Here is a 27714-nt window from a genome sequence, read left to right on the forward strand (position 1 = left end):
CGGAGCTTAGTGAGCTGAGATCGGGCCACTACACTCCAGCCTGGGTGACAGAGAGAGACTTCGTCTTAAAAAATGAAAAGAGTCAGGTGCTTTGACTCATGCCTATAATCCCTTTGGGAGGCTAAGGCAGGCAGATCACGAGGTTGGGAGATTGAGACAACCCTGGCTAACATAGTGAAACCCCGTCTCTACTAGAAATTCAAAAAAAATTAGCCAGGCGTGGTGGCATGCACCTGCAGTCCCAGCTACTTGGGAGGCTGAGACAGGAGATTCACTTGAACCCAGTAGGCAGAGGTTGCAGTGAGCCAAGATCACACCACTGCACTTCAGCCTGGGTGACAGAGCAAGACTCCATCTCAAAAAAAAAAAAGAAAAAAGAAAAGAAAAAATATCTTACTGTCTATACCACTTTACTTTTGTGTTATTCAAACAGAAACTACCATTTTCAAACTCTAGGCAGGAAATCCTAAGTCACACAGAAATAGAAAGGAAAGGCCACTTTCAGAAAGTTTTTGTTGTTGCTGTTTTTTTGTTTGTTTGTTTTAAGACAGAGTCTAGACTCCAGCCCAAGCTGGAGTGCAATGGCATGATCTCAGCTCACTGCAACCTCTGCCTCCTGGGTTCAAATGATCTCCTGCCTCAGCTTCCTGAGTAGCTGGGATTACAGCCACGCGCCACCACGCCCAGCTAATTTTTGTATTTTTAGTATAGATGGGGTTTCACTGTGTTGGCCAGGCTGGTCTCAAACTCCTGACCTCGTAATCCGCCCATCTCAACCTCCCAAAGTGCTGGAATTACAAGCATGAGCCACCATGCCCAGCAGGAAAGTTAATCCTGCATGCTTTTCTGCCACATTTGGATTTTTTTCTGCTGAAATGTCATATTGGCCAAATATAGGAGCAGCAGAAGCAGGCAGAGCCCTCTGCTCCCACTGCCACCTACATAGAGTCAATATGAGCATAGTAGGTACTTAATAATTTGATCTGAGACTAATTCTCAGTTTTTGCAAGTATGCTTACTTGGACCTGCAATGGCACATGCTTCCTATGCACCTGCTAACGGCTGTCAGCCATGGGCCAGGATGATGGGGCGAACATCCCGCGCTACCCACAATGACCCAAGCAATTCCAGGCAGTTAGGGGACCTTCTTTACCCAAGCATTTCCATCATATGTGATTTCAGTGGAGAAGTTTCCTTTTTTTTTTTTTTTTTTTTTGAGACAGGGATTGGCTCTGTCACCCAGGCTTGAGTGCAATGCTGCGATCTCAGCTCATTGTAACCTTCTCCTCCCAGGCTCAAATGATCTGCCCACCTCAGCCTCCCAAGCAGATACATGCGCACAGGGACAGGGACCACAGTTGCACACCACCACGCCTAGCTAATTTTTTTTTTTTTTTTTTTTCCCTGAGACGGAGTCTCGCTCTGTCGCCCAGGCTGGAGTGCAGTGGCGCGATCTCGGCTCACTGCCAGCTCCGCCTCCCGGGTTTACGCCATTCTCCTGCCTCAGCCTCCCGAGTAGCTGGGACTACAGGCACCCGCCACCTCGCCCGGCTAGTTTTTTTTGTATTTTTGTAGAGACGGGGTTTCACTGTGTTAGCCAGGATGGTCTCCATCTCCTGACCTCATGATCTGCCCGTCTCGGCCTCCCAAAGTGCTGGAATTACAGGCTTGAGCCACCGCGCCCGGCCTAATTTTTGTATTTTTTTGTAGATACATGATCTCACCCTATTGTGCAGGCTAGTCTCAAACTCCTGGGCCAACGTGATCTATCTGCCTTGGCCTCCCAAAGTGCTGGGATTACAGGTGTGAGCCACTGTGCCTGGCCCAGAATTTTCATTCTCCCACTGGATGAAGCCAATTTTTCTTGCAGTTAGTTAATAGCTTGTGATGTCAACTTGCAGGCATTGGGAAAATCATCGTTCTAAGTTCATCAGAAGACACTGGAACCAAGAAATCGCAGGAGCCTTCAGGGATCTACTCTTGGTCATTAGCCTTCTGCAGGCTTGAAAGAGGTTAAAACTGAGGCTGTCTGTGAGTTGGTCTCACTCTTCTTTGATCGGGGTTCTTGTTCCTTTCCATGTACATGTGACTAATTTCTATCCTCAGAGGGTCAACACAGGACAAATCTTGATGCAGCAATAAACAATTTATAGTCTCCTGGTGTCCTGAAAATGACTCAAGAAATCCTATTACTGTGATTTCTAATGATCTTGACATGTTAATTTATTTTTCAGTTATGTAACCCCTTTTAAAAACTTCCTGATGGCCGGGCGCGGTGGCTCAAGCCTGTAATCCCAGCACTTTGGGAGGCCGAGACGGGCGGATCACGAGGTCAGGAGATCGAAACCATCCTGGCTAACACGGTGAAACCCCGTCTCTATTAAGAAATACAAAAAACTAGCCGGGCGAGGTGGCGGGCGCCTGTAGTCCCAGCTACTCGGGAGGCTGAGGCCAGAGAATGGCGTGAACCCGGGAGGCGGAGCTTGCAGTGAGCTGAGATCCCGCCACTGCACTCCAGCCTGGGCGACAGAGCGAGACTCCGTCTCAAAAAAAAAAAAAAAAAAAAAAAAAACAAAAACAAAAAAAAACTTCCTGAATATTTGTGTATTGGTTAGCTTCTGCTGTGTAACAAACCACTCATCCCCAACATAGTGGCTGAAAACAACAGATGTTATTTCTTTCTTAAAATTCTGAGAGTTGGCCGGGCATGGTAGCTCACACCTGTAATCCCAGCACTTTGGGAGGCCAAGGCAGGGAGATCACCTGAGGTCGGGAGTTCAAGACCAGCCTGACCAACATGGAGAAACCCCGTCTCTACTAAAAATACAAAAACATTCACTCTGTCACCCAGGCTTAAGTGCAGTGACAAACCCCGTCTCTACTAAAAATACAAAAAAGCCGTGCATAGTGGCGCATACCTGTAACCTCAGCTACTCAGGAAGCTGAGGTGGGAGAATAGCTTGAACCCGGGAGGCGGAGGTTGTGGTGAGCCGAGATCGCGCCATTGCACTCCAGCCTGGATGACAAGAGCAAAACTCCATCTCAAAAAAATAAAAATTTTCTGAGAGTCAACTGGACACTTCTCTTCTGAGCTAGTTCAACTGGGGTTGGATGGTCTAGGATGTTCTCACTGACATGTCTGGCAGTTGGCTGTGGGTGACCTGTGGATGATAGAGGCAGCATAGCCACAGGTCTGTAGTCATCTAGCAGGCTTGCCTGGACATATTCACATGGCCGTACATACTAGGTTCCCAAGAACAGCAAGAGAAGGCAGGACCCACTGCCCAACTGCACAGGCATTTTTTTTTTGGAGACAGAGTTTCATTCTTGTCGCCCAGACTGGAGTACAATGGTGCAATCTCGGCTCACTGCAACCTCCACCTCCGGGGTTCAAGCAATTCTCTCCTGCCTCAGCCTCTTCAGTAGCTGGGACTACAGGCACACGCCACCATGCCCAGCTAATTTTTGTATTTTTAGTAGAAACAGGGTTTCACCATATTGGTTAGGCTGATCTTGAACTCCTGACCTTGTGATCCGCCTGCCTCAGCCTCCCAAAGTGCTGGGATTACAGTTGTGAGCCACTGCATCTGGCCCAACTGGACTGCATCCTTTGCCTCCCAGGTTTAAGCAATTCTCTGCCTCAGCCTCCTGAGTAGCTGGGATTACAGGCACCCACCACCATGACCAGCTAATTTTTTTTTTTTTTGTATTTTTAGTAGAGATAGGGTTTCACCATCTTGGCCAGGCTGATCTTGAACTCCTGATCTTGTGATCCACCCTCCTCGGCCTCCCAAAGTGCTGGGATTATAGGTGTGAGCCACCATGCCGGGCCGCCATGGACTATTTTTTAAACAGCTTTATTCAGGTATAAGTCACACCCTATACAATTCACCCATTTAAAGTATATAGTTCAGTGAGTCTTTTAGTATATTCACACAGCTTTGCAACCATCACCATAGTATAATTTTAGAACATTTTTGCCAATCATGGTGGCTCACTCCTGTAATCTCAGTGCTTTGAGAGGCTAAGGTAGGAGGATTGCTTGAGGCCAGGAGTTCAAGATCAGCCTGGACAATGTAGCGAGACCCTATCTCCACAAAAAATAATCAGAAAAATTAGCCAGGCATTGGGGTGCATGCCTGTAGTCCCAGCTGCTAAGAAAGCTGAGGCAGGCTGGGTGCAGTGGCTCACGCCTATAATCCCAGCACTTTGGGAGGCCAAGATGGGCGGATCACGAGGTCAGGAGATCGAGAACATCCTGGCTAACACGGTGAAACCGCGTCTCTACTAAAAATGCAAAAATTAGCCAGGCGCGATGGCGGGCACCTGTAGTCCCAGCTACTCAGGAGGCTGAGGCAGGAGAATGGTGTGAACCCCGGAGGCGGAGCTTGCAGTGAGTGGAGATCGCGCCACTGCACTCCAGCCTGGGCGACAGAGCGAGACTCCGTCTCAAAAAAAAAAAGAAAGCTGAGGCAGGGGCCGGGCGCGGTGGCTCAAGCCTGTAATCCCAGCACTTTGGGAGGCCGAGATGGGCGGATCACGAGGTCAGGAGATCGAGACCATCCTGGCTAACACGGTGAAACCCCATCTCTACTAAAAAATACAAAAAATTAGCCGGGTGAGGTGGCGGGCGCCTGTAGTCCCAGCTACTCGAGAGGCTGAGCCAGGAGAATGGCGTAAACCCGGGAGGCGGAGCTTGCAGTGAGCTGAAATCCAGCCACTGCGCTCCAGCCCCAGTGACAGAGCAAGACTCCATCTCAAAAAAAAAAAAAAAAGAAAAAGAAAGCTGAGGCAGGAGGATCACATGAGCCCAGAAGTTGGAGGCTACGTAGAGTGAGTTGGGTTGGTGCCATTGCACTGTAGCCTGGGTGGCAAAGCAAAATTCTTTTTTTTTTTTTTTTTTTTTGAGATGGAGTTTCGCTTTTGTTGCCCAAGTTTGAATGCAATGGCGTGATCTTGGATCACTGCAACCTCCACCTCCCGGGTTCAAGCAATTCTCCTGCCTCAGCCTCCCGAGTAGCTAGGATTACAGGTGCGCACTACCACATCTGGCTAATTTTTGTATTTTTAGTAGAGTCAGGGTTTCACCACGTTGGCCAGGCTAGTCTCAAACTCCTGACCTCAAATGATCCACCCACCTTGGCCTCCCAAAGTGCTGGGATTACAGGCATGGACCACCGAGCCTGGACACATGAAATATTTTGATACAGACATGTGATATGTAATAATAACATCATTGAGGCAAGGAGCTGTTTCGTTTTATTTTGTTTGTTTGAGACAGGATCTCTCTCTGTCACCTAGGCTAGATTTCAGTGGTGCAATCTTGGCTCACTGCAGCCTCCACCTCCCAGATTCAAGCAATCCTCTCACCTCCGCCTTCCAAGTAGCTGGGACTATAGCCATGTGCCACCACTCCCAACTAATTTATTATTTATTATTTATTTATTTATTATTTGAGACACAGTCATGCACTGTCACTGAGGCTGGAGTTCAGTGGCGTGATCTTGGCTCACTGCAACCTGTGCCTCCCTTGTTCAAGTGATTTTGGTGCCTCAGCCTCCCCAGTAGCTGGAGCATGTGCTACCACACCCAGTTAATTTTTTTTTTTTTTTTGTATTTTTAGTAGAGATGGGGTTTCCCTGTGTTGGCCAGGATGGTCTCAAACTCCTGAGATTAAGTGATTCACCCACCTGGGCCTCCCAAAGTGCTGGGATTACAAGCGTGAGCCACCATGCCCAGTCTTCCCATTGAGATTTCTTTTTTTTTTAAATTTTATATTTAAATATTATTTTTTTAGAGATGGGGACTTGCTATGTTGCCCAGGCTGGCCTCGAACTCCTGGCCTCAAGCAATCCTCCATCTCAGCCTCCCAAAGTGTTGGGATTACAGGCATGAACCGCCCAGCCCCCGCTAAGATTTCTTTTTTTTTTTTTTTTTGAGACGGAGTCTCGCTCTGTCGCCCAGGCCTGAGTGCAGTGGCACGATCTCGGCTCACTGCAAGCTCCGCCTCCCGGGTTCATGCCATTCTCCTGCCTCAGCCTTCCAAGTAACTGGGACTACAGGCGCCTGCCACTACGCCCGGCTAATTTTTTGGGTTTTTTGGTTTTTTTTTTTTTTAGTAGAGACGGGGTTTCACTGTGTTAGCCAGGATGGTCTCTATCTTCTGACCTCGTGATCCGCCCACCTTGGCCTCCCAAAGTGCTGGTATTACAGGCATGAGCCACCCCCCTGCCGGCCACCCAGCTAATTTTTGTATTTTTAACACATGAGTTTTCACTATGTTGGCCAGGCTGGTCTTGAACTCCTGACCTCAAGTGATCCACCCTGCTTTGGCTTCCCAAAGTGCTGGGATTATAGGCATAAGTCACCTTGGCCTTATTTTATTTTATTTTATTTTATTTTATTTTATTTTATTTTATTTTATTTTATTTTTGAGATGGAGTCTTGCTCTGTTGCCCAGGCTGGAGTGCAGTGGTGCGATCTGGGCTCACTGCAAGCTCCACCTCCTGGGTTCATGCCATTCTCCTGCCTCAGCCTCCTGAGTAGCTAGGACTACAGGCACACACTACTATGCCTGGCTAATTTTTTTTAAATTTATTTTTAGTAGAGATGCGGTTTCACCGTGTTGGTCAGGATGGTCTCGATCTCCTGACTTCATGATCCTCCCACCTCAGCCTCCCAAAGTGCTGGGATTACAGGCGTGAGCCACTGCACCCGGTCTGTTTTATTTTTTCGAGATAGAGTCTTGCTCTGTCGCCCAAGCTGGAGTGCAGTGGTGTGATCTCGGCTCACTGCAACCTCCACCTCCTAGGTTCAAGTGATTCTCATGCCTCAGCCTTCCCAGTAGCTGGGACTACAAGCACTCGCCATCACGCCCAGCTAATTTTTTATATTTTTAGTAGAGACAGTGTTTCACCATGTTGGCCAGGATTGTCTTGAACTCCTGACCTCAAGTGATCTGCCTGCCACAGCCTCCTAAAGTGCTGAGATTACAGGTGTGATCCACCGTGCCCAGCCTCTTTTCTTTTCTCTTTTTCTTTCTTTTTTTTTTTTTTTTTTGAGAGAGGGTCTCCTATTACCCAGGCTGTACTGCAGTGGCACAATCATAGCTTTCTGCAGAGTTGACCTCCCTGGGCTCAGGTGATCCTCCCACCTCAGCCTCCCAAGTAGCTAGAACTATACCTTCACACCACCACACCTGGCTAATTTTTTTGTTTTTTGTAGAGATGGGGTTTCGCCATGTGGCCCAGACTGGTCTCGAATCCCTGAGCTCAAGCGATCCACCTGCCTTGGCCTCCCAAAGGGGTGGGATTATAGGCGTGTTTTATGTTTTGAGATGGAATCTCACTCTGCCATCCAGGCTGGAGTACAGTGGCAGAATCTTGGCTCCCTGCAGCCTTATCTCCCTGGCTCAAGTGATCCTCCCACCTCAGCCTCCAGAGTAGCTGGGACTACAGTTGCCCGCCATCATGCCTGGCTAATTTTTTTGTATTTTTCGTAGAGATGGGGTTTCACCATGTTGGCCAGGCCAGTCTCAAACTCCTGACCTCAAATGATCCGCCTACCTCAGCCTCCTAAATTGCTAGGATTACAGGCATGAGCCACCGCCTCTGGCCTGATCATCCTTTTTGTTGTTGTTGTTGATTAGAGACGGGGTCTCACTCTGTTGCCAAGGCTGGACTGTAGTGGTGTGATCACAGTTCATTGTGGCCTCTAATTCCTGGACTCAAGTGATCCTCCCACCTTAGCCTCCCGAGTAACTGTGACTTCATCGTCCTTTTGGATGCATTTCGCGAGTGTGAAAGCACTGTCCAGTCCAGCTGATGTAATAGGTGCTAGCATTGTTGAGATGAAAATGCCCAATTGCTGCCTTCAATTATGCAATGTCTTCTTGGTTTTACTCTGCCTGGCCTCTGTTTCTTCATGCATTCCTTCATTTTCCAACAGCCCTTTGTTAAAGGGCTTCTCTGAGTGAGGCCTTGCGTAAATGGAGGAAAGTTGTCCCCACTTTCAAAATGCACACCATCGAGCAGGGGGAGAATGATGGGAGCCACTAACACTGCCTGCAGGAGAGCAGGGGTGGGAAGGCTCCAACACAGAGACTCCAACAGTGCTCACTGAGCTATGCTAAGCACTAACTCATTTAATCCTGTCTAGGCGGGGCAGATACACTTATTATTGGCCTCATTTTATAGGTTGAAATCAGAAATGTTTAGAAATGTCAAGTAACTCTCCCTAGATCAGAGAGCTGGGCAGTAGCGGGGCTGGGATTTGAACCCAAGAAGGCCAACTCCAGGACCATGCCGATAACCCCTGCACCACACTGTCCTGCCTTGATAGCACACCTGGTCCCTGGAGGTAGCGACACCATGCTGCTCATCTGTGACCCCCCCAGGGCACCTTGGACTTAAACTAGGCCCTAGATGCATATTTAAGGAAATAGTTTATTTCCTGGCCAGGCGCAGTGGCTCACGCCTGTAATCCCAGCACTTTGGAAGGCTGAGGCGGACAGATCCCCTGAGGTCAGGAGTTCAAGATCAGCCCAGCCAACATGGTGAAACCTCGTCTCTACTAAAAAATACAAAAATTAGCCAGTGTGGTGATGCATACCTGTAGTCCCAGGTACTTGGGAGGCTGAGGTGGAAGAATCGCCTCAACCTGGGAGGCAGAGGTTGCAGTGAGCCAAGATTGCCCCACTGCACTCCAGCCTGGGCAACAGAGCAAGACCCTGTCTCAAAAAATTATTATTTCCTTAGTATTAATTAATATTGACTTGAGAGCTCCTCTCCTGTTTCTGTGTGCCTAACACTGAACCCTGTGCTAAGAATTTCACAGGCATTAAGTCATTTGAGGTTCATATCAGCCCTATTGAGTGAGTATTATTACCCCCCTGCTTTTTTTTTTGAGACTGGGTTTCACTCTGTCACCCAGGCACAATCATACCTCACTGTAACCCTGAACTCCTGGGATCCTCCCAGCTCAATCTCCTGAGTAGCTGAAACTACAGGTAAGGGCCACCACACCTGGCTTATTATTATTATTATTATTATTATTATTATTATAGAGATGGGGTCTCACTCTGTTGCTGGTCTAGAACTCCTGACCTCAAATGATCCTCCTGACTCAGACTTCCAAAGTGTTAGGATTACAGGCATAAACTCCCACACCTGGCCAACCTACATTTTACAGAGTGAGAAACTAAAGCACAACAAGAGTAAGGAATTGGTTGCAGTTCACACAACTAGAAAAGGGAGAAAGAAGCTGGGATTTGAACCCAGGTAGCGCATGCACTTAATTACTTGTTTGTAATGACTATGCAAAACAGCCTGTTTAGAGGCTTATTTCCTAGTAGAGAGATGATTTTGTAGAGAGGGAATATGGAAGGACACAGAAATTAGGAGGTAGGGCTGGGTGCAGTGGCTCATGCCTATAATCCCAGCACTTTGGGAGGCCAAGGCAGGCAGATCACTTGAGCTCAGGAGTTTAAGACCAGCCTGGCCAACATGGTGCAACCCTGTCTCTACTAAAAATACAAAAATTAGCCAGGTATGGTGGCACATGCCTGTAGTCCTAGCTACTTGAGAGGCTGAGGGAGGAAAATTACTGGAACCTGGGAGGTGGAGGTTGTAGTGAGCCAAGATTGCACCACTGCATTCCAGCCTGGGCGACAAAGCAAGAATCCATCTAAAAAAAAAAAAAAAAAAAAAAAAGAAAGAAAGAAAAAAAAAGAAATTAGGAGGTAGGAGATCTAGGGTATGACCCTAGCTCTGTAGTGTGACCAGGTAAACTCAACCTTTGCTCTGTCGTTTAGTCCACAAACACTGGGGATACAGTGAGGAAAGAGGCATAAACCCTGGCTTCTGGGAGTTTATAGTTTAGTGCAAGGTGGGAGGAAAAATACATGCATATAAATAAACAGAACTATTGCAGTGAAGGAAACAGTGTTGTGGCAAAGCGTAATAGCAAATGGCCGGGCCAAGGATGCTTCAGGGAACACTCATTTATTTAGTGCGAGAAGGGAGATTTGGGGAAAGCCTCTCTTAGGAGAAAACATATAAGCTGAGGTCTGAAGGAAGAGAAGGCCTCAGTCATTCAAAGGGTTCAGGAGGGCATTCCTGCAAGAACAGCACATGCAAAGGCCCTGAGGTTGGAAAGAACTTAAAAAGTCAGAGCTGGCTGGCCGCGGTGGCTCATGCCTATAATCCTAGCACTTTGGGAGGCCCAGGGGGTGGTGGATCATGAGGTCAAGGGACTGAGACCATCCTGGCCAACATGATAAAACCCTGTCTCTACTAAAAATACAAAAACTAGCTTGGTGTGGTGGCGCATGCCTGTAGTCCCAGCTACTCAGGAGGCTGAGACAGAAGAATCACTTGTACCTGGGAGGCAGAGGTTTCGGTGAGCCAAGATTGGGCCACTGCGCTCCAGCCTGGTGACAGAGCGACACTCGGTCTCAAAAAAAAAAGTCAAAGCCATGTGTAATGGGTTGAATTGCATCTTCCCCAAACTCATATGCGGCAGTCCTAACCCACAGTACCTCACAATGTGACCTTATTTGAAGATAGGATTTTTCTTGTTTTGTTTTGTTTTGAGACTGAGTTTTGCTCTTGTTGCCCAGGCTGGAGTGCAATGGCCTGATCTCGGCTCACCGCAAACTCCGCCTCCTGGATTCAAGCGATTCTCCTTCCTCAGCCTTCTGAGTAGCTGGGATTACAGGTGCCAACCACCACGCCCAGCTAATTGTGTATTTTTAGTAGGGATGGGTTTTCTCCATGTCGGCCAGGCTGGTCTCGAAACTCCCGACCTCAGGTGATATGCCCGCCTCGGCCTCCCACAGTGCTGGGATTACAGGCGTGAGCCACTGTGCCCGGTCGGAGATAGGGTTTTTAACGGAAGTAACCAAGTTAAAATAAGGTCATTAGGATGTATCCTGACCTAATATGACTGGTGTCTTAAAAGAAGGAATAGACACATGCACACAGGGGGAACGCCTTGTTAACATCAAGGCAGAGATCTTTGCTGGGTACTTTTCAGGAATTTGGCTGGGATAACTGGGCTTGGCTCGCATCCATGTGATCTCTCATCCACCAGCAGACTAACTTGGGTTTGTTTTCCTAGAGGTTGGGCAGGGTTTTGAGACAGAATAGAATTTTAAAAGGCCTCCTGAGGCTCAGAACTATCACAGTATTGCCAGGTGTGGTGGCTCACGCCTGTAATCCCAGCACATTGGGAGGCTGAGGCAGGCAGATCACCTGAGGCCAGGGGTTTGAGACCAGCCTGGGCAACATGGTGAAACCTTGTCTCTACTGAAAATACAAAAATTAGCTGGGTATGGTAGCACATGCCTGTATTCCCAATTACTCGTGAGGCTGAGGCAGGAGAATTGTTTGAACCTGGGAGGCAGAGGCTGTAGTAAGCTGAGATTGTGCCACTGCACTCCAGCCTGGGCAACAGAACGAGATTCCATCTCAAAAAAAAAAAAAAAAAAAAAAAAAGCAAAGAAAAAAGAACTGACCAGGTGCGCTGCCTCACGCCTGTAATCCCAAAACTTTGGGAGGCCAAGGCGCACAGATCACCTGAGGTCAGGAGTTCGAGAGCAGCCTGACCAACATGGTGAAACCCCATCTCTACTAAAAATACAAAAAAATTAGCCGGGCATGGTGGTGTGTGCCTGTATTCCCAGCTACTCGGGAGGCTGAGGGAAGAGAATCACTTGAACCTGGGAGGCAAAGATGGCAGTGGGCTGAGATCGCACCACTGCACTCCAGCCTGGGCGACAGAACAGGACTCCATCTCAAGAAAAAAACTATCGGGCCAGGCACGGTGGCTCAAGCCTGTAATCCCAGCACTTTGGGAGGCCGAGACGGGCGGATCACGAGGTCAGGAGATCAAGACCATCCTGGCTAACGCGGTGAAACCCCGTCTCTACTAAAAAATAAAAAAAAAACTAGCCAGGCGAGGTGGCGGGAGCCTGTAGTCCCAGCTACTTGGGAGGCTGAGGCAGGAGAATGGCGTAAACCCGGGAGGCGGAGCTTGCAGTGAGCTGAGATCCGGCCACTGCATTCCAGCCTGGGCGACAGAGCGAGACTCCGTCTCAAAAAAAAAAAGAAAAAAAACTATCGGCCGGGCGTGGTGGCTCAAGCCTGTAATCCCAGCACTTTGGGAGGCCGAGGCGGGCGGATCACAAGGTCAGGAGATCGAGACCACAGTGAAACCCCGTCTCTACTAAAAATACAAAAAATTAGCCGGGCGCGGTGGCGGGTGCCTGTAGTCCCAGCTACTCAGGAGGCTGAGGCAGGAGAATGGCGGGAACCTGGGAGGCGGAGCTTGCAGTGAGCCGAGATCGCGCCACTGCACTCCAGCCTGGGCAACAGCGTGAGACTCCGTCTCAAAAAAAAAAAAAACTATCACAGTATCACTTGCTAAAGCAAAAATTGTTGTCTAAAGCAAGTTAGAAGACTAGCCCAGATTCAACGGGGTGGAGAAGCTGCAGAGTCATGTTGTGGGGGTAACAGTGAGCCATTTTTTGCATACAGTCTACTGTCGTGGCCTTCCCTGACTATCCTACCTAACATAGCCCTCCCCTCCATCCCAATTACACTGTTTTACCTTTTTTCCTGGCACTTACCATTATCTGAAATTTTATGTATTAATGATTTTATTTGTTTTTAGGATGGCAGTGCCGGGACGGCATTCATTGCCATATTCCCAGAACCTAGGCAGTGTCTAGCACTTAGTAGGCCCTGATGGAATTTTTGAGAGAACAAAGAAATCATGTAAAAATAATATGCATGCTGGGCACAGTGGCTTACACCTGTAATCCCAGCACTTTGGGAGGCCCATGTGGGCAGATCATTTGAGGTCAGGAGTTCGAGACCAGGATGGCCAAAATACTAAAAATACAAAAGTTAGCTGTGTGTGGTGGCACACGCCTGTCATCCCAGCTACTCAGGAGGCTGAGGCAGTAGAATCACTTGAACCTGGGAGACAGAGGTTGCAGTGAGTTGAGATTGTGCTACTGCACTCCAGCCTGGGTGGCAGAGTGAGAATCTGTCTCAAAAAAAAAAAAAAAAAGAATATGCATAGAAGATTAGCTGGGTGTGGTGGTGTGTGCCTATAGTCCCAGCTACTTGGGGGGCTGAGGTGAAATAATTGCTTGATCTTGGAAGGTCAAGGCTGCAGTGAGCTGTCATCGCACCACTGCCCTCTAGCCTGAGTGACAGAGCAAGACCCTGTCTCAAAACAAACAAGCAAGCAAAAATACCAGAAGAAACATACTGTAAAGTGTTAATAACTTCCTCTGTTGAGATAACCATGTAATTTTCTTCTTTATGTTTTTCTGTTTAGAAAATATAACATTGTATTTTAACAGGGGATATAGAAATATTCTACACACCTTGATTTGGGTTGTGATTACATGGGCATGTACAATTCTCAAAACTCTTTGAACTGACCACTTAAGATCTGCATTCTATTGTATGTTTATTGTTGTTGTTGTTGTTGTTATTATTATTTGAGACACAGCTTTGCTCTTGTTGCCCAGGCTGGAGTGAAATGGCACCATCTTGGCTTACTGCAACCTCCGCCTCCCAGGTTCAAGCAATTCTCCTTCCTCAGCCTCCCAAGTAGCTGGGATTGTAGGCGTGCACCACCATGCCCGACTAATTTGTTTTGTTCTATTTTTTGAAACAGAGTCTCACTCTGTCACCCAGGCTGGAGTACAGTGGCGCAATCTCTGCTCACTACAAGCTCCGCTTCCTGGGTCCACGCCATTCTCCTGCTTCAGCCTCCCCAGTAGCTGGGACTATAGGCGTCCACCACCACGCCCGGCTAATTTTTGTTGTATTTTTTAGTAGAGACAGGGTTTCTCCACATTAGCCAGGATGGGCGCCCAACTAATTTTTTTGTATTTTTAGTAGAGATGGAGTTTTGCCATTTTGGCCAGGCTGGTCTTGAACTTCTAACCTCAGGTGATCCGCCTGCCTTGGCCTCCCAAACTGCTGGGATTACAGGTGTGGGCCACTGCACGGGGCCTATTGTATGTTAATTATATCTCAATAAAAAATAAACACACAAGCAATATACTTTTGTACTTGCTATTGTCTAATAGCATTTGAAATATATAAGTAGGGGGTGGGAGCGGTGGCTCACGACTGTAATCCCAGCATTTTGGGAAGCTGAGGCGGGTGGATCACGAGGTCAGGAGATGGAGACCATCTTGACTAACACAGTGAAACCCCATGTCTACTAAAAATACAAAACATTAGCCGGGTGTGGTGGCGGGCATCTGTAGTCCCAGCAAACTCGGGAGGCTGAGGCAGGAGAATGGCATTAACCCGGGAGGCGGAGCTTGCAGTGAGCCGAGATCGCACCACTGCACTCCAGGCTGGGTGACAGAAGACTCCGTCTCAAAAAAAAAAGAAAAAAAAAGAATATATAAGTAGGATAAGTGGACATAAGTGAAAATGTAAGTTCAGTAGCACAAATATAGCTATTAAATCAGATCATAGGCCAGGTGTGGTGGCTCACGCCTGTAATCCTAGAATTTTGGGAGAACGAGGTGGGTGGATCATTTGAGGACCGGAGTTCGAGACCAGCCTGGCCAACATGATGAAACTCACCTCTACTGAAAATACAAAAATTAGGCCAAACGCAGTGGCTCATGCCTGTAATCCCAGCACTTTGGGAGGCCAAGGTGGGTGGATCACCAGGTCAGGAGATAAAACCAGCCTGGCCAACATGGTGAAACCCTGTCTCTACTAAAAATACAAAAATTAGCTGGGCATGGTGGCGCATGCCTATAATCCCAGCTACTTGGGAGGCTGAGGCAGGAGAATCACTTGAACCCAGGAGGCAGAGGTTGCAGTGAGCTGAGACTGCGCTACTGCACTCCAGCCTGGCAACAGAGTGAGACTCCATTTCAAAAAAAAAAATTATCCAGGCGTGGTGGCAGGCACCTGTAGTCCCAGCTACTTGGGAGGCTGAGACAGGAGAATTGCTTAAACCTAGGAGGTAGAGGTTGCAGTGAGCCGAGATCATGCCACTGCACTCCAGCCTAGACAGCGGAGCGAGACTGTCTCAAAAAGGAAAAAAACAAAAAATCAGACCATAAATTGAACTTATAATTTTTTTTTTTTTTTTAGACAGAGTCTCGCTCTGTCGCCAGGCTGGAGTGCAGTGGCGCAATCTCGGCTCACTGAAACCGCCAACTCCTGGGTTCAAGTGATTCTCCTGCCTCAGCCTCCCAAGTAGCTGGGACTACTTGTGCATGCCACTACACCCAGATAATTTTTGTATTTTTACTAGAGACGGGGTTTCACCATGTTGGCCAGGATGGTCTCAATCTCCTGACTTGTGATCTGCCCGCCTCGGCCTCCCAAAGTGCTGGAATTACAGGCGTGAGCCACTGTGCCTGGCCTAAACTTGTTATTATATAATATTTTTTTAAAAGGCCAGGTATAGCGGCTCATGGATGTACTTGCGGCACTTTGGGAGGCTGAGGTGGGTAGATCGCTTGAGGCCAAGAGTTTGAGACCAACATGGTGAAACTCCATCTCCACTAAAAACACAAAAAATTAGCTGGGTGTGGTGCCGCAAGCCTGTAATCGCAGTTACTTGGGAGGCTGAGACAGGACAATCACTTGAACCTGGGAGGCAGAGTGTAGTGAGCCAAGATCGGACCACTGCACTCTAGCCTAGGAGACTCCGTCTCAAAAAAAAACAAAACAAAACAAAACAAAAAAACAAAGAAAAAGCTCTTGAACACATTTGCACATAGATATACACATAGCACCAATTTACATCTGCCAAATTAATACTGCTTTATAATATCCTCTAGTAGTTTGTGAGATTTTTGTTCTAGGCTTTCTCTCTCCCCTATTTATTCTGTAATAAATTGAAGCTGCAAATTAAGCCGATCCTTCCAGAATCTCCAGTTTCCAGTTAGCCTGTTTATGCCGTTTTGACTGTACCTCTCAGGGCACTGGCAGAGTCTGCACTCTTACAGAGAGAACACCTTAGAGCCTGGATAGTCTTGTTCCAGAAGCAGCTTTTCTAATGGAGCGAATGTCCATGAGGCTCTGGATAAAGGAACTGAGATGCCAGTGTAAATGGCTGCTGTGGACTGAGCCCCAAGCTCCCCAGGGTGAAGGGGCCAGCACAGTCCATTGAAATGAATTCCCAAGACCAGCCTTTGGGTATAGTGGGGGGAAACCCTGTGGCTTTCTTCTTCCTTTCTCTTTATCAGCTCAGGCTCAGGCACCCCATTGAAGTGGGAGAGGAGAGAGGGAGAAGTTAGAAAACTCCATGAGAAGACGCCAGGCTTGGTGGCTCACGCCTGTAAGCCCAGAATTTTAGGAGGCCGAGGCGGGCAGATCACCTGAGGTCAGGAGGTCCAGACCAGCCTGGCCAAGATGGTGAAACCCCATCTCTACTAAAAATACAAAAACTAGCTGGGCGTGATGGCGGGTGCCTGTTAATCCTAGCTTCTCAAAAGGCTGAGGCATGAGAATTGCTTGAACCCTGGAGGTGGAGGTTGCAGTTAGCCGAGATCATGCCACTGTGCTCCAGCCTGGACAACATAGCTAGGGACCCCTTCTCAAAAAAAAAAAAAAAAAAAAAAGGGAAGGCTGGCAGAGGGTGGATATACAGGACCCTGGACTCACACAAAAGTAGCCTCAACTCAGCACTCTCCTTTCCCAAAACAACAAAATCGGAACTAGGAGCTGTGTCTTTTACATTCCCAAGTCCCAAAGTTAGGGGAGATAGTAGAGCAGAGTGGTGATGAGCCCAGGTTTTGGGGTTAGATGATGTCAAGATTGAGAATTGGCTGAGTGTGGTGGACTGCAACTGATTCATCCCAGTGCTTTGGGAGACGGAGATGGGAGGATCACTTGGAATTCAAGGTCAGCCTGGGCGACGTAGCAAGATTCCATGTCTACAAAAACAAACAAACAAAAATTAGGTGGGCATGGTGGTGTACCTGTAGTCCCAGCTACTCAGGAGGCTGAGGCAGGAGGATCACTTGAGCCCAGGAGTTTCAGGCTGCAGTGAGCTATGATCGCGTCACTGCACTCCAGCCTGGGTGACAGACAGACCCTGTTTATAAAAAAAAAAGAAAAGAAAAAGGGCTGGACACAATGGCTCACACGTATAATCTCAGCATTTTGGGAGGCTGAGGCAGGAGGACCACTTGAGCCCAGGAGTTCCAGATCAGCCTGGGCAACATAGGAGACCCCCAAAATAAAAAAAGGTTAGCCGGGCATAATGGCACGCTCCTCTAGTCCCAGCTACTCAGGAGGCTGAGGCGGAAGGATCACTTAAGTCCAGGGAGGTTGAGGCTGCCATGAGCTATGATCACACCACTGCACTCCAGCCTGGGCAACAGAGTGAGACCCTGTCTCTAAAAAAAAAAAAAAAGAGAGAGAGAGAGAGTGAGAGGGCTGGGTGTGGTGGCTCACGCCTGCAATTCCTGCAATCCCAGCACTTTGGGAGGCAAAGGCAGGTGGGTCACCTGAGGTCAGGAGTTTGAGACCAGCCTGGCCAACATGGAGAACCCCTGCCTCTACTAAAAAAATAAAATAATTAGCCGGGTGTGGTGGCAGGTGCCTGTAATTCCAGCTACTCGGGAGGTTGAGGCAGGAGAATCGCGTGAACCCAGGAGGCAGAGGTTGCAGTGAGCTGAGATCCTGGCATTGCACTCCAGCCTGAGTGACAAGAGCAAAACTCTGTTGCCAAAAAAAAAAAAAAAAAAGAGAGTGAGAGAATGGCCTTTATCACTTATCAGCTATGTGACCTCAGTCAGTGCTGGCCAAGTCCCATCCTGTCTCCACTGCACCCTGTTTTCTTGCTGTGTAAAATGGGTTCACTGTAGGACCTGACAGGATTGTGGTGAGGACTGGATGAAACATAGAAGGCAAGTGCTCAGCATGACGACTGTGGGTGGTGGGTTGTGCGAGCCAGCAGTGTCCTCAAACACATCAAAACCGCAGGACAGGACTTTCTTCCACTTTTCATTCTCAGCAAGTGCAAGGGGGCTGTCTTGGCTGTGTCCTACTAAAATCCAAAACAGGTTTGGGGTCTCTAGATTACCACTCTGGCTTGCCTGATTAGACAACCAGTGCTGGAAAAGAGGCCCCTCATAGGGATGTCCTGCTGGGATTTTCCTAGTCCACTTGGGTTCACACAAGCTAACGGTAATCCAGTGAGGCTCATTAGCATCCCTTACCTCCCTTCCCACGAGAATGTTATGTCTGAAGGTGAAAGGGAAACTTTTTAAAGAGTTAACCAAAAAGTCAGCCGTCTCCTGTGGGCCATAACAGAGCTAACCGAGAAGGAGGAAGGGATAGTGTGGGTTATTTTTTGGGGGGACTGTTGTTTTTGAAAGCGGCGGAGCATTCTGATTGACAATGGTAAGGGGCAGAGGCGCTGCACAGAGAGGAAGAAAAGGACAGGAGTGAGCCGTAGCATTACTCCAGCCAAACAGTCAGGAATCTCGCCAGCGAGAAAGTGCAGGATTGGCAGCCACCGAGAGATCCTGCATGGACTTTTAGGAAAGATTCTAGGCTGCAGCACGGGGCCTCCTCCGTCGCAGCCAGGATAATTCTGGCATCAGCCCCCGGCCCAGGCGTGTTCCCACATAATTGAAGTTGAATGTGCTCGGGGAGAGGCCTCTGCATTCTTCCTGGCTGCGGAATCCTCAGTGCCCTGCAGTTGGCCCTGTTTGGGATCAAAGCCAGTTCGTGTTGATTTTCCGCAGCATGGAAACAAATGCGACCAAGCTGTTTTCCTGACGAAGGCATTTTGAAAAGAGGATCTTAATTTTTTTCCCCAAGGACAGGTGGGGTGGGGAGGTGGGGGAGTGCCACGTGGCTCCTCTCTTGCTGTCCCTTTTGCAAACAGCTGGGCTCATAGCGTCTGCGTGAGCAGAAACTGATCAGTTAGAATAGAATACAGCTACAGCTAAGGTTGCTTCTATCACAAAAGAAAATTCCTAAAAAATGCTGCTGGAAGACCCGCTGGCTGCGTGTGATAAGTCACAATTTGGTTGCTCTCTGTTGGAGTGCTTCCAAGACGGCAACTCCCCTTTTTCCTCCTAAAATTTTCCGCTTACATGTCTTCACTTCTAGGTCTTTCTCTGTAATCTGCTGTGCCTTCAAAATTAATTCTGTCCCTTCCTTTCAGTTAGCACTGAAGCCTTTTAGTGCTAAGCATTATGCTAATGATGTAAACTGATACAGGCGAGTTTCTTAAGTTGTGGAAACATCTTTTTTTTTTTTTTTTTTAAGACGGAGTCTCACTCAGCCGCCCAGGCTCTAGTGCAGTGGCATGATCTCGGTTCACTGCAACCACCGTCTCCCTGGTTCAAGCAATTCTCCCGTCTTGGCCTCCTGAGTAGCTGGGATTAGAGGCACCCACCATCATGCCTGGCTAATTTTTTCTTTTTTCTTTTTTTTTTTGAGACAGAGTCTCCCTCTGTCACCCAGGCTGGAGTGCAGTGGCCCGACCTCGGCTCACAACAAGCTCTGCCTCCTGGATTCACGCCATTCTCCTGCCTCAGCCTCCTGAATGGCTGGGACTACAGGCGTCCGCCATCACGTCCGCGAATTTTTTCGTATTTTTAGTAGAGACGGGGTTTCACCGTGTTAGCCAGTATGGTCTCGATCTCCTGACCTCATGGTCCGCCCGCCTCGGCCTCCCAAAGTGCTGGGATTACAGGCATGAGCCACCACGTCCAGCCATGCCCGGCTAATTTTTGTGTTTTAGTAGAGATGGGGTTTCACCATGTTGGTCAGGCTGCTCTCGAACTCCTGACCTCGGTGATCCACCCACCTCGGCCTCCCAAAGTGCTGGGATTACAGGCGTGAGCCACTGCACCTGGCCGGAAACATCTTATTCTTTTATAGGGGACTTGAGTTCTCCCAGTTCTCTAGGGAAAACCTGAACTTTTGCCTATTGGGCCGTAACCAAGGGATTGAGAATTACAATCAGGAGTTGATATAGCTGGGAGAGCAGTGGTGTGATCATAGCTCACTGCAAACTCGAACTCCCGGGCTCCAGAGATCCTCCTGCCTTAGCCTCCTGAGTAGCTGGGACTACAGGCATGTGCCACCCCTGGCTAATTGTTTTTAATTTTTAGTAGAGATGAGGTCTGTGTTGCCCAGGCTGATCTCGAACTCCCAGCCTCAAGTGATCCTCCCATCCCGGCCTCCCAGAGTGTTGGGATTATAGGTGTGAGCCACAGCACCTAGCCTGGGCTCTTCCTTTTTAAATTAGGAAACACATGTACAAGGAAATCTGGTCTGGAACCTGCTGCTGCTTCTGGGCAAAAAAATGGCAGAAGACATCTTCACAGAGGCCAGAGGCCAAGTTGGAACTGTTTTTCCTATTTGGCATTTATGCTCAGTGCTATAGGTTTACTTTTATCTTTTTTTTTTTTTTTTTTTTTGACGGAGTTTCACTCTTGTTGCTGGAGTGCAATGGCATGATCTCGGCTCCCCGCAACCTCTGCCTCCAGGGTTCAAGTGATTCTCCTGCCTCAGCCTCCCGAGTAGCTAGGATTACAGGCATGTGCCACCATGCCCGGCTAATTTTGTATTTTTAGTAGAGACGGGGTTCCTCCTTGTTGGTCAGGGTGGTCTCGAACTCCCAACTTCAGGTGATCCTCCTGCCTTGATCTTCCAAAGTGCTGGGATTACAGGCGTGAGCCACTGCACCTGGCCTGCTTTTATCTTTTGAAAATACAACACCCAGGCTGGGCGTGGTGGCTCACGCCTGTAATTCCAGCACTTTGGGAGGACAAAGTGGGTGGATCACTTTAGGTCAGAAGTTCAAGACTAGCCTGGCCAACATAGTGAAACCCCCGTCTCTACTAAAAACACAAAAATTAGCCAGGTGTGATGGTGGGGACCTGTAATCCCAGCTACTTGGGAGGCTGAAGCAGGAGAATTGCTTGAACCCAGGAGGCAGAGGTTGCAATGAGCCGAGATCCAGCGACTGCACTGCACTCCAGCCAGGGTGACAGGGTAAGACTTGATCTAAAAAAAAAAAGAAAAAGAAAAACCACCACCCAGATTTATCTTGAGTGTGGTCAACGTTCATGTTCTGGGATCTTGCGTGTGATTTCACTCTTGGACTTCCCCTCCTGGACAAACCTCCCTGCATTTGTTTCAAGGCAATCTTGAGCTGGATGGGAAAGGAGTCTTGGGTCAGGGGATTTAGAACAAGGTCTGAAAAGAAACAAAGCTGCTTCAGTTCACTTAGTAAGTGTGGTAATTAGCCTTGGAGTAACAAATGTTATCTGCACCGGCGCAGCTCCGTGCCAAGTACCAAAACCACATTTTCCAGATGATTCCAGTGAGTTTTTCACTCGAAGCAATTCAACATTAGGCCCCAAAGACTGCAGTCATCTTGTATAAAACAATAGATAGTTCATCTCTTCCTTTCATGCAGCAAGAATGCAAAATCTAGATTAAGAACCAACAGCAGAACCCCTTGCATGTCCTCCTAAGCTTCCAGAATTACAGGGAGAGACTACTCAGTATTCATGAAAAGCATACTAGCTACAATAATTCTGAAATAGTTTTGGTTTCTGGAAGTACAAGTTTCCAAATTAATGTCTGATAGACCCTATGGTCATAAATGTCTGTGAACATGTGAGTTTCAGGAATACAAGCTAAATAAAGGTTATCATTAAAACATGAAATATGGCCAGGCGTGGTGGCTCAGGCCTGTAATCCCAGCACTTTGGGAGGCTGAAGCAGGCAGATCACTTGAGGTCAAGAGTTTGAGACCAGCCTGGCCAGTAGGGTGAAACCCCATCTCTGCCAAAAATACAAAAATTAGCCGGCATGTAGTGTGCGCCTATAATCTCAGCTACTCGGGAGGCTGAGACACAAGAATCACTTGAACCCAGAAGGCAGAGGTTGCAGTGAGCTGAGATGGCACCACTGCACTCCAGCCTGGGGGACAGAGCGAGACTCCATCTCAAAAAAAAAAAAAAAAAAAGTTGTTGATTATGGCATTAATCAGGATAGAGGCCAGCCCCCACTCCAGTAAAAATTAAAAGCCTTATGTAACTTCCCTGAAGTCCACTAATGCCCAAATGCAAAGAATGCTTTTCACTTGCTCCAGGGAGACTACAGAACAGGGTTTGGGGGAGGCCAGTGCGTGGGGGTGGGAGGTGCAAAATCAACTTCACCTTGCAGAGGAGGAGACACTTGGCCTTGGCTCTAGGATAAAACTTGGGATTCCTAAAGGACAAGCTTTTCTCCCTTTTACTGCTTCAGTCTTTACTGTCAAAGCCATATCTGGGCTGGGCGCATTGGTTCACACCTGTAATCCCAGCACTTTGGGAGGCCGAGGTGGGCAGATCACTTGAGGCCAAGAGTTTGAGACAAGCCTGGCCAAAGTGGCAAAAGCCCATCTTTACCAAAATACAAAATATAAAAAATACAAAAAATGGCTGGGCACAGTGGCTCATGCCTATAATCCCAGCACTTTGGGAGGCCGAGTAGATGGATCACTTGAGGTCAGGAGTTCGAGACCAGCCTGGCCAACACGGCAAAACCCCATCTCTACAAAAAATACAAAAATTAGCCAGGCGTGGTGGTGTGTGCCTGTAATCCCAGCTACTTGGGATGCTGAGGCATGAGAATTGCTTGAACCCGGGAGGCGGAGGTTGCAGTGAGCTGAGATTGCGCCACTGCACTCCAGCCTGGGCCATAGAGTGAGTCTCTGCCTCAAAAAAAAAAAAAAAAAAAAAAGCTGCATCTGTTGATGTAACCATTATATAGGTATTCTGGATCTCCTATTTCAAGAATTTTCACAGGCAAGCATGAAAATAACTGGCCAGCAGAAAAAGTCTGCCACAGAATACTCGGTAGCTTCCTAAACTCGATTAAGGTGACAGCCTGGTCTCTGGGTGGTAGTTTAAAGGACCCCAGCACTGTTAAGCTGCAGGAGCTGATTCTTAAGAGACTTTTAATTTCCCTTCTGCTGCCAAGAGAAGTGATGCAGCAGAGTCACTATGCAGCAGTTAATTCAGCTTTATCCTGGAGAAAACAAGAGTGACTTTTTCCTTTTTTAGATAAGCCCATGGACTTCATCGCACAAGCCAAAATATGCCACCAGCCCAAGCAATGTGGCATCGTGCATGGCAGCAGCCAAATCTCATGGATGGTATTTGTAGCTTGTGGAGCCTGACTGTACTAGGAGAGGGGTTTCTAAATGATGACAGAAGGTTGTTCATTCGTGATTTGCCAAGTTCTCCACACTCTACTAGGTGGCTGTGGAAATCAATTTCTCAGCCCTTTTGAGGAGGACAACTTTGTCATGCAAGCAGAGAGTGGGTAGTTGCTTCGGTGTTTATATATTGATCAATGTATCCTAACGAGTCACATTAATGACGGCTTCCCACCAAGAACAACCACCACCCCCCCCCCCACCACCCCGCTAAACAATCTCAGCTTAGTGTAGGGCATGGGAAATAGTCTCAGGTGTAAAAATTGCTTTTCATGGCTGGGCGCGGTGACTCACGCTTATAATCCCAGCACTTTGGGAGGCTGAGGCAAGTGGATCACTTGAGAGGTCAGGAGTTCAAGACCAGCCTCGCCAACATGGCAAAACCCCATCTCTACTAAAAACACAAAAAATTTAGCTGGGTGTGGTGGCACATCACAGCTACTCAGGAGGCTGAGGCAGGAGAATCACTTGAACCCAGCGGGTGGCGGTTGCAGTGAGCCGAGGTGGAGTCACTGCATTCCAGCCTGGGAGACAGAACAAGACTGTCTTAAAAAAAAAAAAAAAATCTGCTGTTAGTTTGCAAGAGTTGTGTGCCTAGAACGTCGCCTGCCCAGTTCAGCTACTTTTCACTAGTTTGGGAATCTGGAAGAAGGGAGTGGAAAGATGAATAATCTAGATGCTGACTATATTGTTAAGGGTTATTTTTTGAGACATGGTCTGTTGCCCAGGCTGGAGTACAGTGGTACAATCACAGCTCACTGCAGTCTTGAACTCCTGGGTTCACGCAATCCTCCCACCTCAGCCTCCCAAATAGCTGGGACTACAGGTGTGCACCACCATGCCCAGCTAATTGAAAACAATTTTTTTTTTTTGGTAGAGATTGGGTCTGGCCATGTTGCCCAGGCTGGTCTTGAACTCCTGACCTCAAGCATTCCTCCCACTTCAGCCTCCCAAAGTGGTGGGATTACAGATGTGAGCCACCACACCCAACCAAGGGGTTGATTTTTATGTTGCTTTTTAAATTAAGGCCATTGACATTTTTTTTTTTTTTAAAGACGGAGTCTCCCTCTATCGCCCTGGCTCGAGTGCAGTGGCGCAATCTAGGCTCACTGCAAGCTCCGCCTCCCGGGTTCACGCCACTCTCCTGCCTCAGCCTCGGAGTAGCTGGGACTACAGGCACCCACCACCATGCCCAGCTAAATTTTTTGTATTTTTAGTGGAGATGAGGTTTCACCATGTTACCCAGGATGGTCTCGATCTCCTGACCTCATGATCTACCCACCCTGGCCTCCCAAAGTGCTGTGATTACAAGAGTGAGCCACCACGCGCGCCCCTGACACTTTTTGAGATGGAGTCTCGCTCTGTTGCCCAGGCTAGAGTGGCGCGATCTCGGTTCATTGCAAGCTCTGCCCCCCGGGTTCATGCCATTCTCCTGCCTCAGCCTCCCGAGTATCTGGGACTACAGGCGCCCGCCACTACGCCTAATTTTTTTTTTGTATTTTTAGTGGAGACAGGGTTTCACCGTGTTAGCCAGGATAGTCTCGATCTCCTGACTTCGTGATCTGCCCGTCTCGACCTCCCAAAGTGCTGGGATTACAGGCGTGAGCCACCGTGCCTGGCCCACTTTCTTTTTTGAGATGGAGGCTTGCTCTGTCGCCCAGGCTAGAGTACAATAGCACGATCTCAGCTCACTGCAACCTCTGCCTCCCAGGTTCAAGCGATTCTCCCACCTCAGCCTTCCCAGGAGCTGGGATTACAGGAACCCACCATCATGCCCCGCTAATTTTTGTATTTTTGTACAGGCAGGGTTTCACCATGTTGGCCAGGCTGGTCTTGAACTCCTGACCTCAGGTGATCTGCCCACTTCAGCCTCCCAAAGTGCTGGGATTACAGGCGTTGAGCCACCGTGCCTGGCTGACACTTCCTTAGATTATTAGAGACATGCTCCCAAGTAAATGTCAGTCAGAGACACAAATTTCACACAGGGCAGAATAATTTCCAAGTTTGGCTATTTTAATTCAATTTCACTGTTCAAGGTAGTATGGATATATTAAATGGTTCATTTCCATCCTGAAGAAAACAGCTTCTGTCTGATGTGATATTGTGAAATTCAAACATGACTCCTTGTTTTTATAACACACACACACACACACAAACACACACACTTTCTTTACGTATCTTGGTAAGATTTTTTGTTCTCGAACTTTTTTTTTTAAACCTTCAAGTAGTTTGGAAACATTTGCCTATTTGCTCATTCCTCTGGGCACAGCCTTTCAGAGCATTTATCCCACCTGTGCTGAAAAATCTGTTTTCCCAGGTGGTGGTGGAGCCGCTGGATAGAGGGGATCACAGAGAAATGAGTGAGCGAGCTTTGTAAACTACTTCTAATTCTCTTCATTAGTATGCTATGATCCACCGCAGCTTCTGCAAGGTCAGACATGCAAGACAACTACTTGGCCAAAACAGCAGGATTCTAACTAGTGTAAAAATAGATTTTAAATAAAATAGAATCTCTATAGGAAAGAGAATTAGGTTATGCTTTACATTCCCACTCTTAAGATATCTGTATATATAAGTCCAAGAGAGACTCAAAGAGTTGGTCTGCCCTAAGTAAAAATTAATGTCTGAGTACATTCATTTTGCAACATTACAGGTAAAGTTTTTTGGGAAATGCTGCAGCATATCCCACAAAAATGGACGGTGATTAGCAATACAGTTGAGGTGCTAACAAGTAACATGTAAGACATTTAGGTCAAAGGGGATGAGGTCTAATTACAGGCTAAAAACCTATTCTGAAATGTGATCATTTGAAAACCTTTGGCTAATTAGAAAGCAAAAACCAAAACCCCTCATTTAACAATACATCTTGCTAACCTATCCCTCTACCTCTTCAAGAAACTAAATTCTAACACAGGTCTTAAGTTTGCTCAATTACTGCAGGTTATGAATTACTTGACATTTATGGTTCCAGAGAGAGTACACAGCCCCTCTGTTGGCCCACACAAGCGTTATATGACTGTTGTAAAGGGGGCTCTGTTGAAATTCTAATTTTAGGATTTAGAAACAGCCTTTGGTTATATCTTGAAAGCATAATTGAAAATCTGCCCAAGCTCCCTCTAGCTGCAACCTGAACATGCAGCCCAATATTTTGTAAACATTTAGAAAACACTGAACCCAGCAAAATACACAATTAGCTAGTCAGAGGCCTCACTCTACATTTTCACATGGATGAGAAATCTCCCCACTCAGTCTTGCTAGATGCTAGGATATCCACTCTGAGATTTGAGTTTGGGAACAGCCATTAAGCCTACTCCTTAATTGCGGTTCATAATGACGTATGAAGTCACCAAAAATAAACAGTGGAGCTGCCACCATTTTTCCTACACTGAGTCTACCTAATGTGCCCCGGGTTGTTTGTTTTTCCTGGCTAGCCCCAGAGCAAGAAGAGATGACTGCTGGTAAAGAGCCAGGGCCCGGTTTACTACCAGGCCTCTTTTCAGATAACATTCAAGCAATTCCTCCACTCCCTAGAGGAAGGGGGAGATGATAATGATATGACACTATTGCTAGGGAATTTTCATAACTCCTTAGTAGCCAATGGAAACCTCTCTTTAAAGCAGCTGTCATGACCTCAGAGAGGTTTGGTGCTTTAGTGCTAGATAACCTTACCTTTGAGGTTACAAGAAATAACTTAACATCTTAAACCTACCCCAGAACTGAATGTCAAATACACCAACTCCATAAATACAATGGAAAAATGCACAGCAGAGTTGGGGTTTCTACCAAGCAGGAAGGCAAAATGGTCATTAGAATGTCTGAGGTTAGGGAACTCTTAAGACCTTTTCAAACGCAGCCCCTTTCCATCAGCTCTCCAGTCAGCACCCTCTACATTCACTACATCACACAACAGCAAATGAAAGAGCCAAACAACTGTGGCTTGATCCTCACTTGTACTTATTAGGGCCCACCCTCACATTTAGCTGAAGGTCCCAGCACACCCTCACGGTGCCAGGGAGAAGAGTCTCGGGGATGTCTGTTGCTCTGAAGGTCACTTGCCCCTCTTGCTGCGGCCCTTCCTGGAGGACAACTTCCCACTGCCGCCAGAAGAGGCAGGGCTCGAAGCTGAGGCCATGGCGATGTTGATCTGTCCCTCCTGGATTTCCTGCCGGGTCTCGGCAGGCAGATGGTTGATCTTCTGCTGTGTCTCCAGGTAGAACATGACATCACGCAGCTGCTCCTGGATCTCGGTGATCTGCAGATCTTTTTGGTCACAGGTCTCTTTCAACACCCTCTCCTCCTCTTTTAACTTGTTCTGCAAGAGGACTTGGTTGGCTCGCAAACACTTGTTCATTTCCTGCTCCTCTTTGAGCTCGTTGGTGAGTTTGGCCACTTTCGTGTTTAGCTGAGTGCACCTTTAGAAAAACAAAGGAAGACAAAAGCACATTTTTCATTTGCTGACACAGTCCCCTTTCT

At 47.7% G+C, this 27714-nt stretch overlaps 1 protein-coding gene across 15 annotated transcripts in view; it reads right to left on the reverse strand.

Moving 5' to 3' along the window:
• Positions 1–25236: 25236 nt before the first annotated feature.
• The window catches only part of BRAP (BRCA1 associated protein), a 44582-nt gene continuing 42104 nt past the window's right edge, over positions 25237–27714 (reverse strand). For all 15 annotated transcript variants that reach the window (XM_074007896.1, XM_074007900.1, XM_074007894.1 and 12 more), the window contains one exon: positions 25237–27653. In XM_074007896.1, coding sequence (XP_073863997.1) covers positions 27290–27653 — 364 coding nt within the window. In that variant the 3' untranslated portion in view covers positions 25237–27289. The remainder of the gene's footprint in view (positions 27654–27714) is intronic.

Source organism: Macaca fascicularis, chromosome 11 (assembly GCF_037993035.2).
Source record: "Macaca fascicularis isolate 582-1 chromosome 11, T2T-MFA8v1.1".
Lineage (NCBI taxonomy): Eukaryota > Metazoa > Chordata > Mammalia > Primates > Cercopithecidae > Macaca > Macaca fascicularis.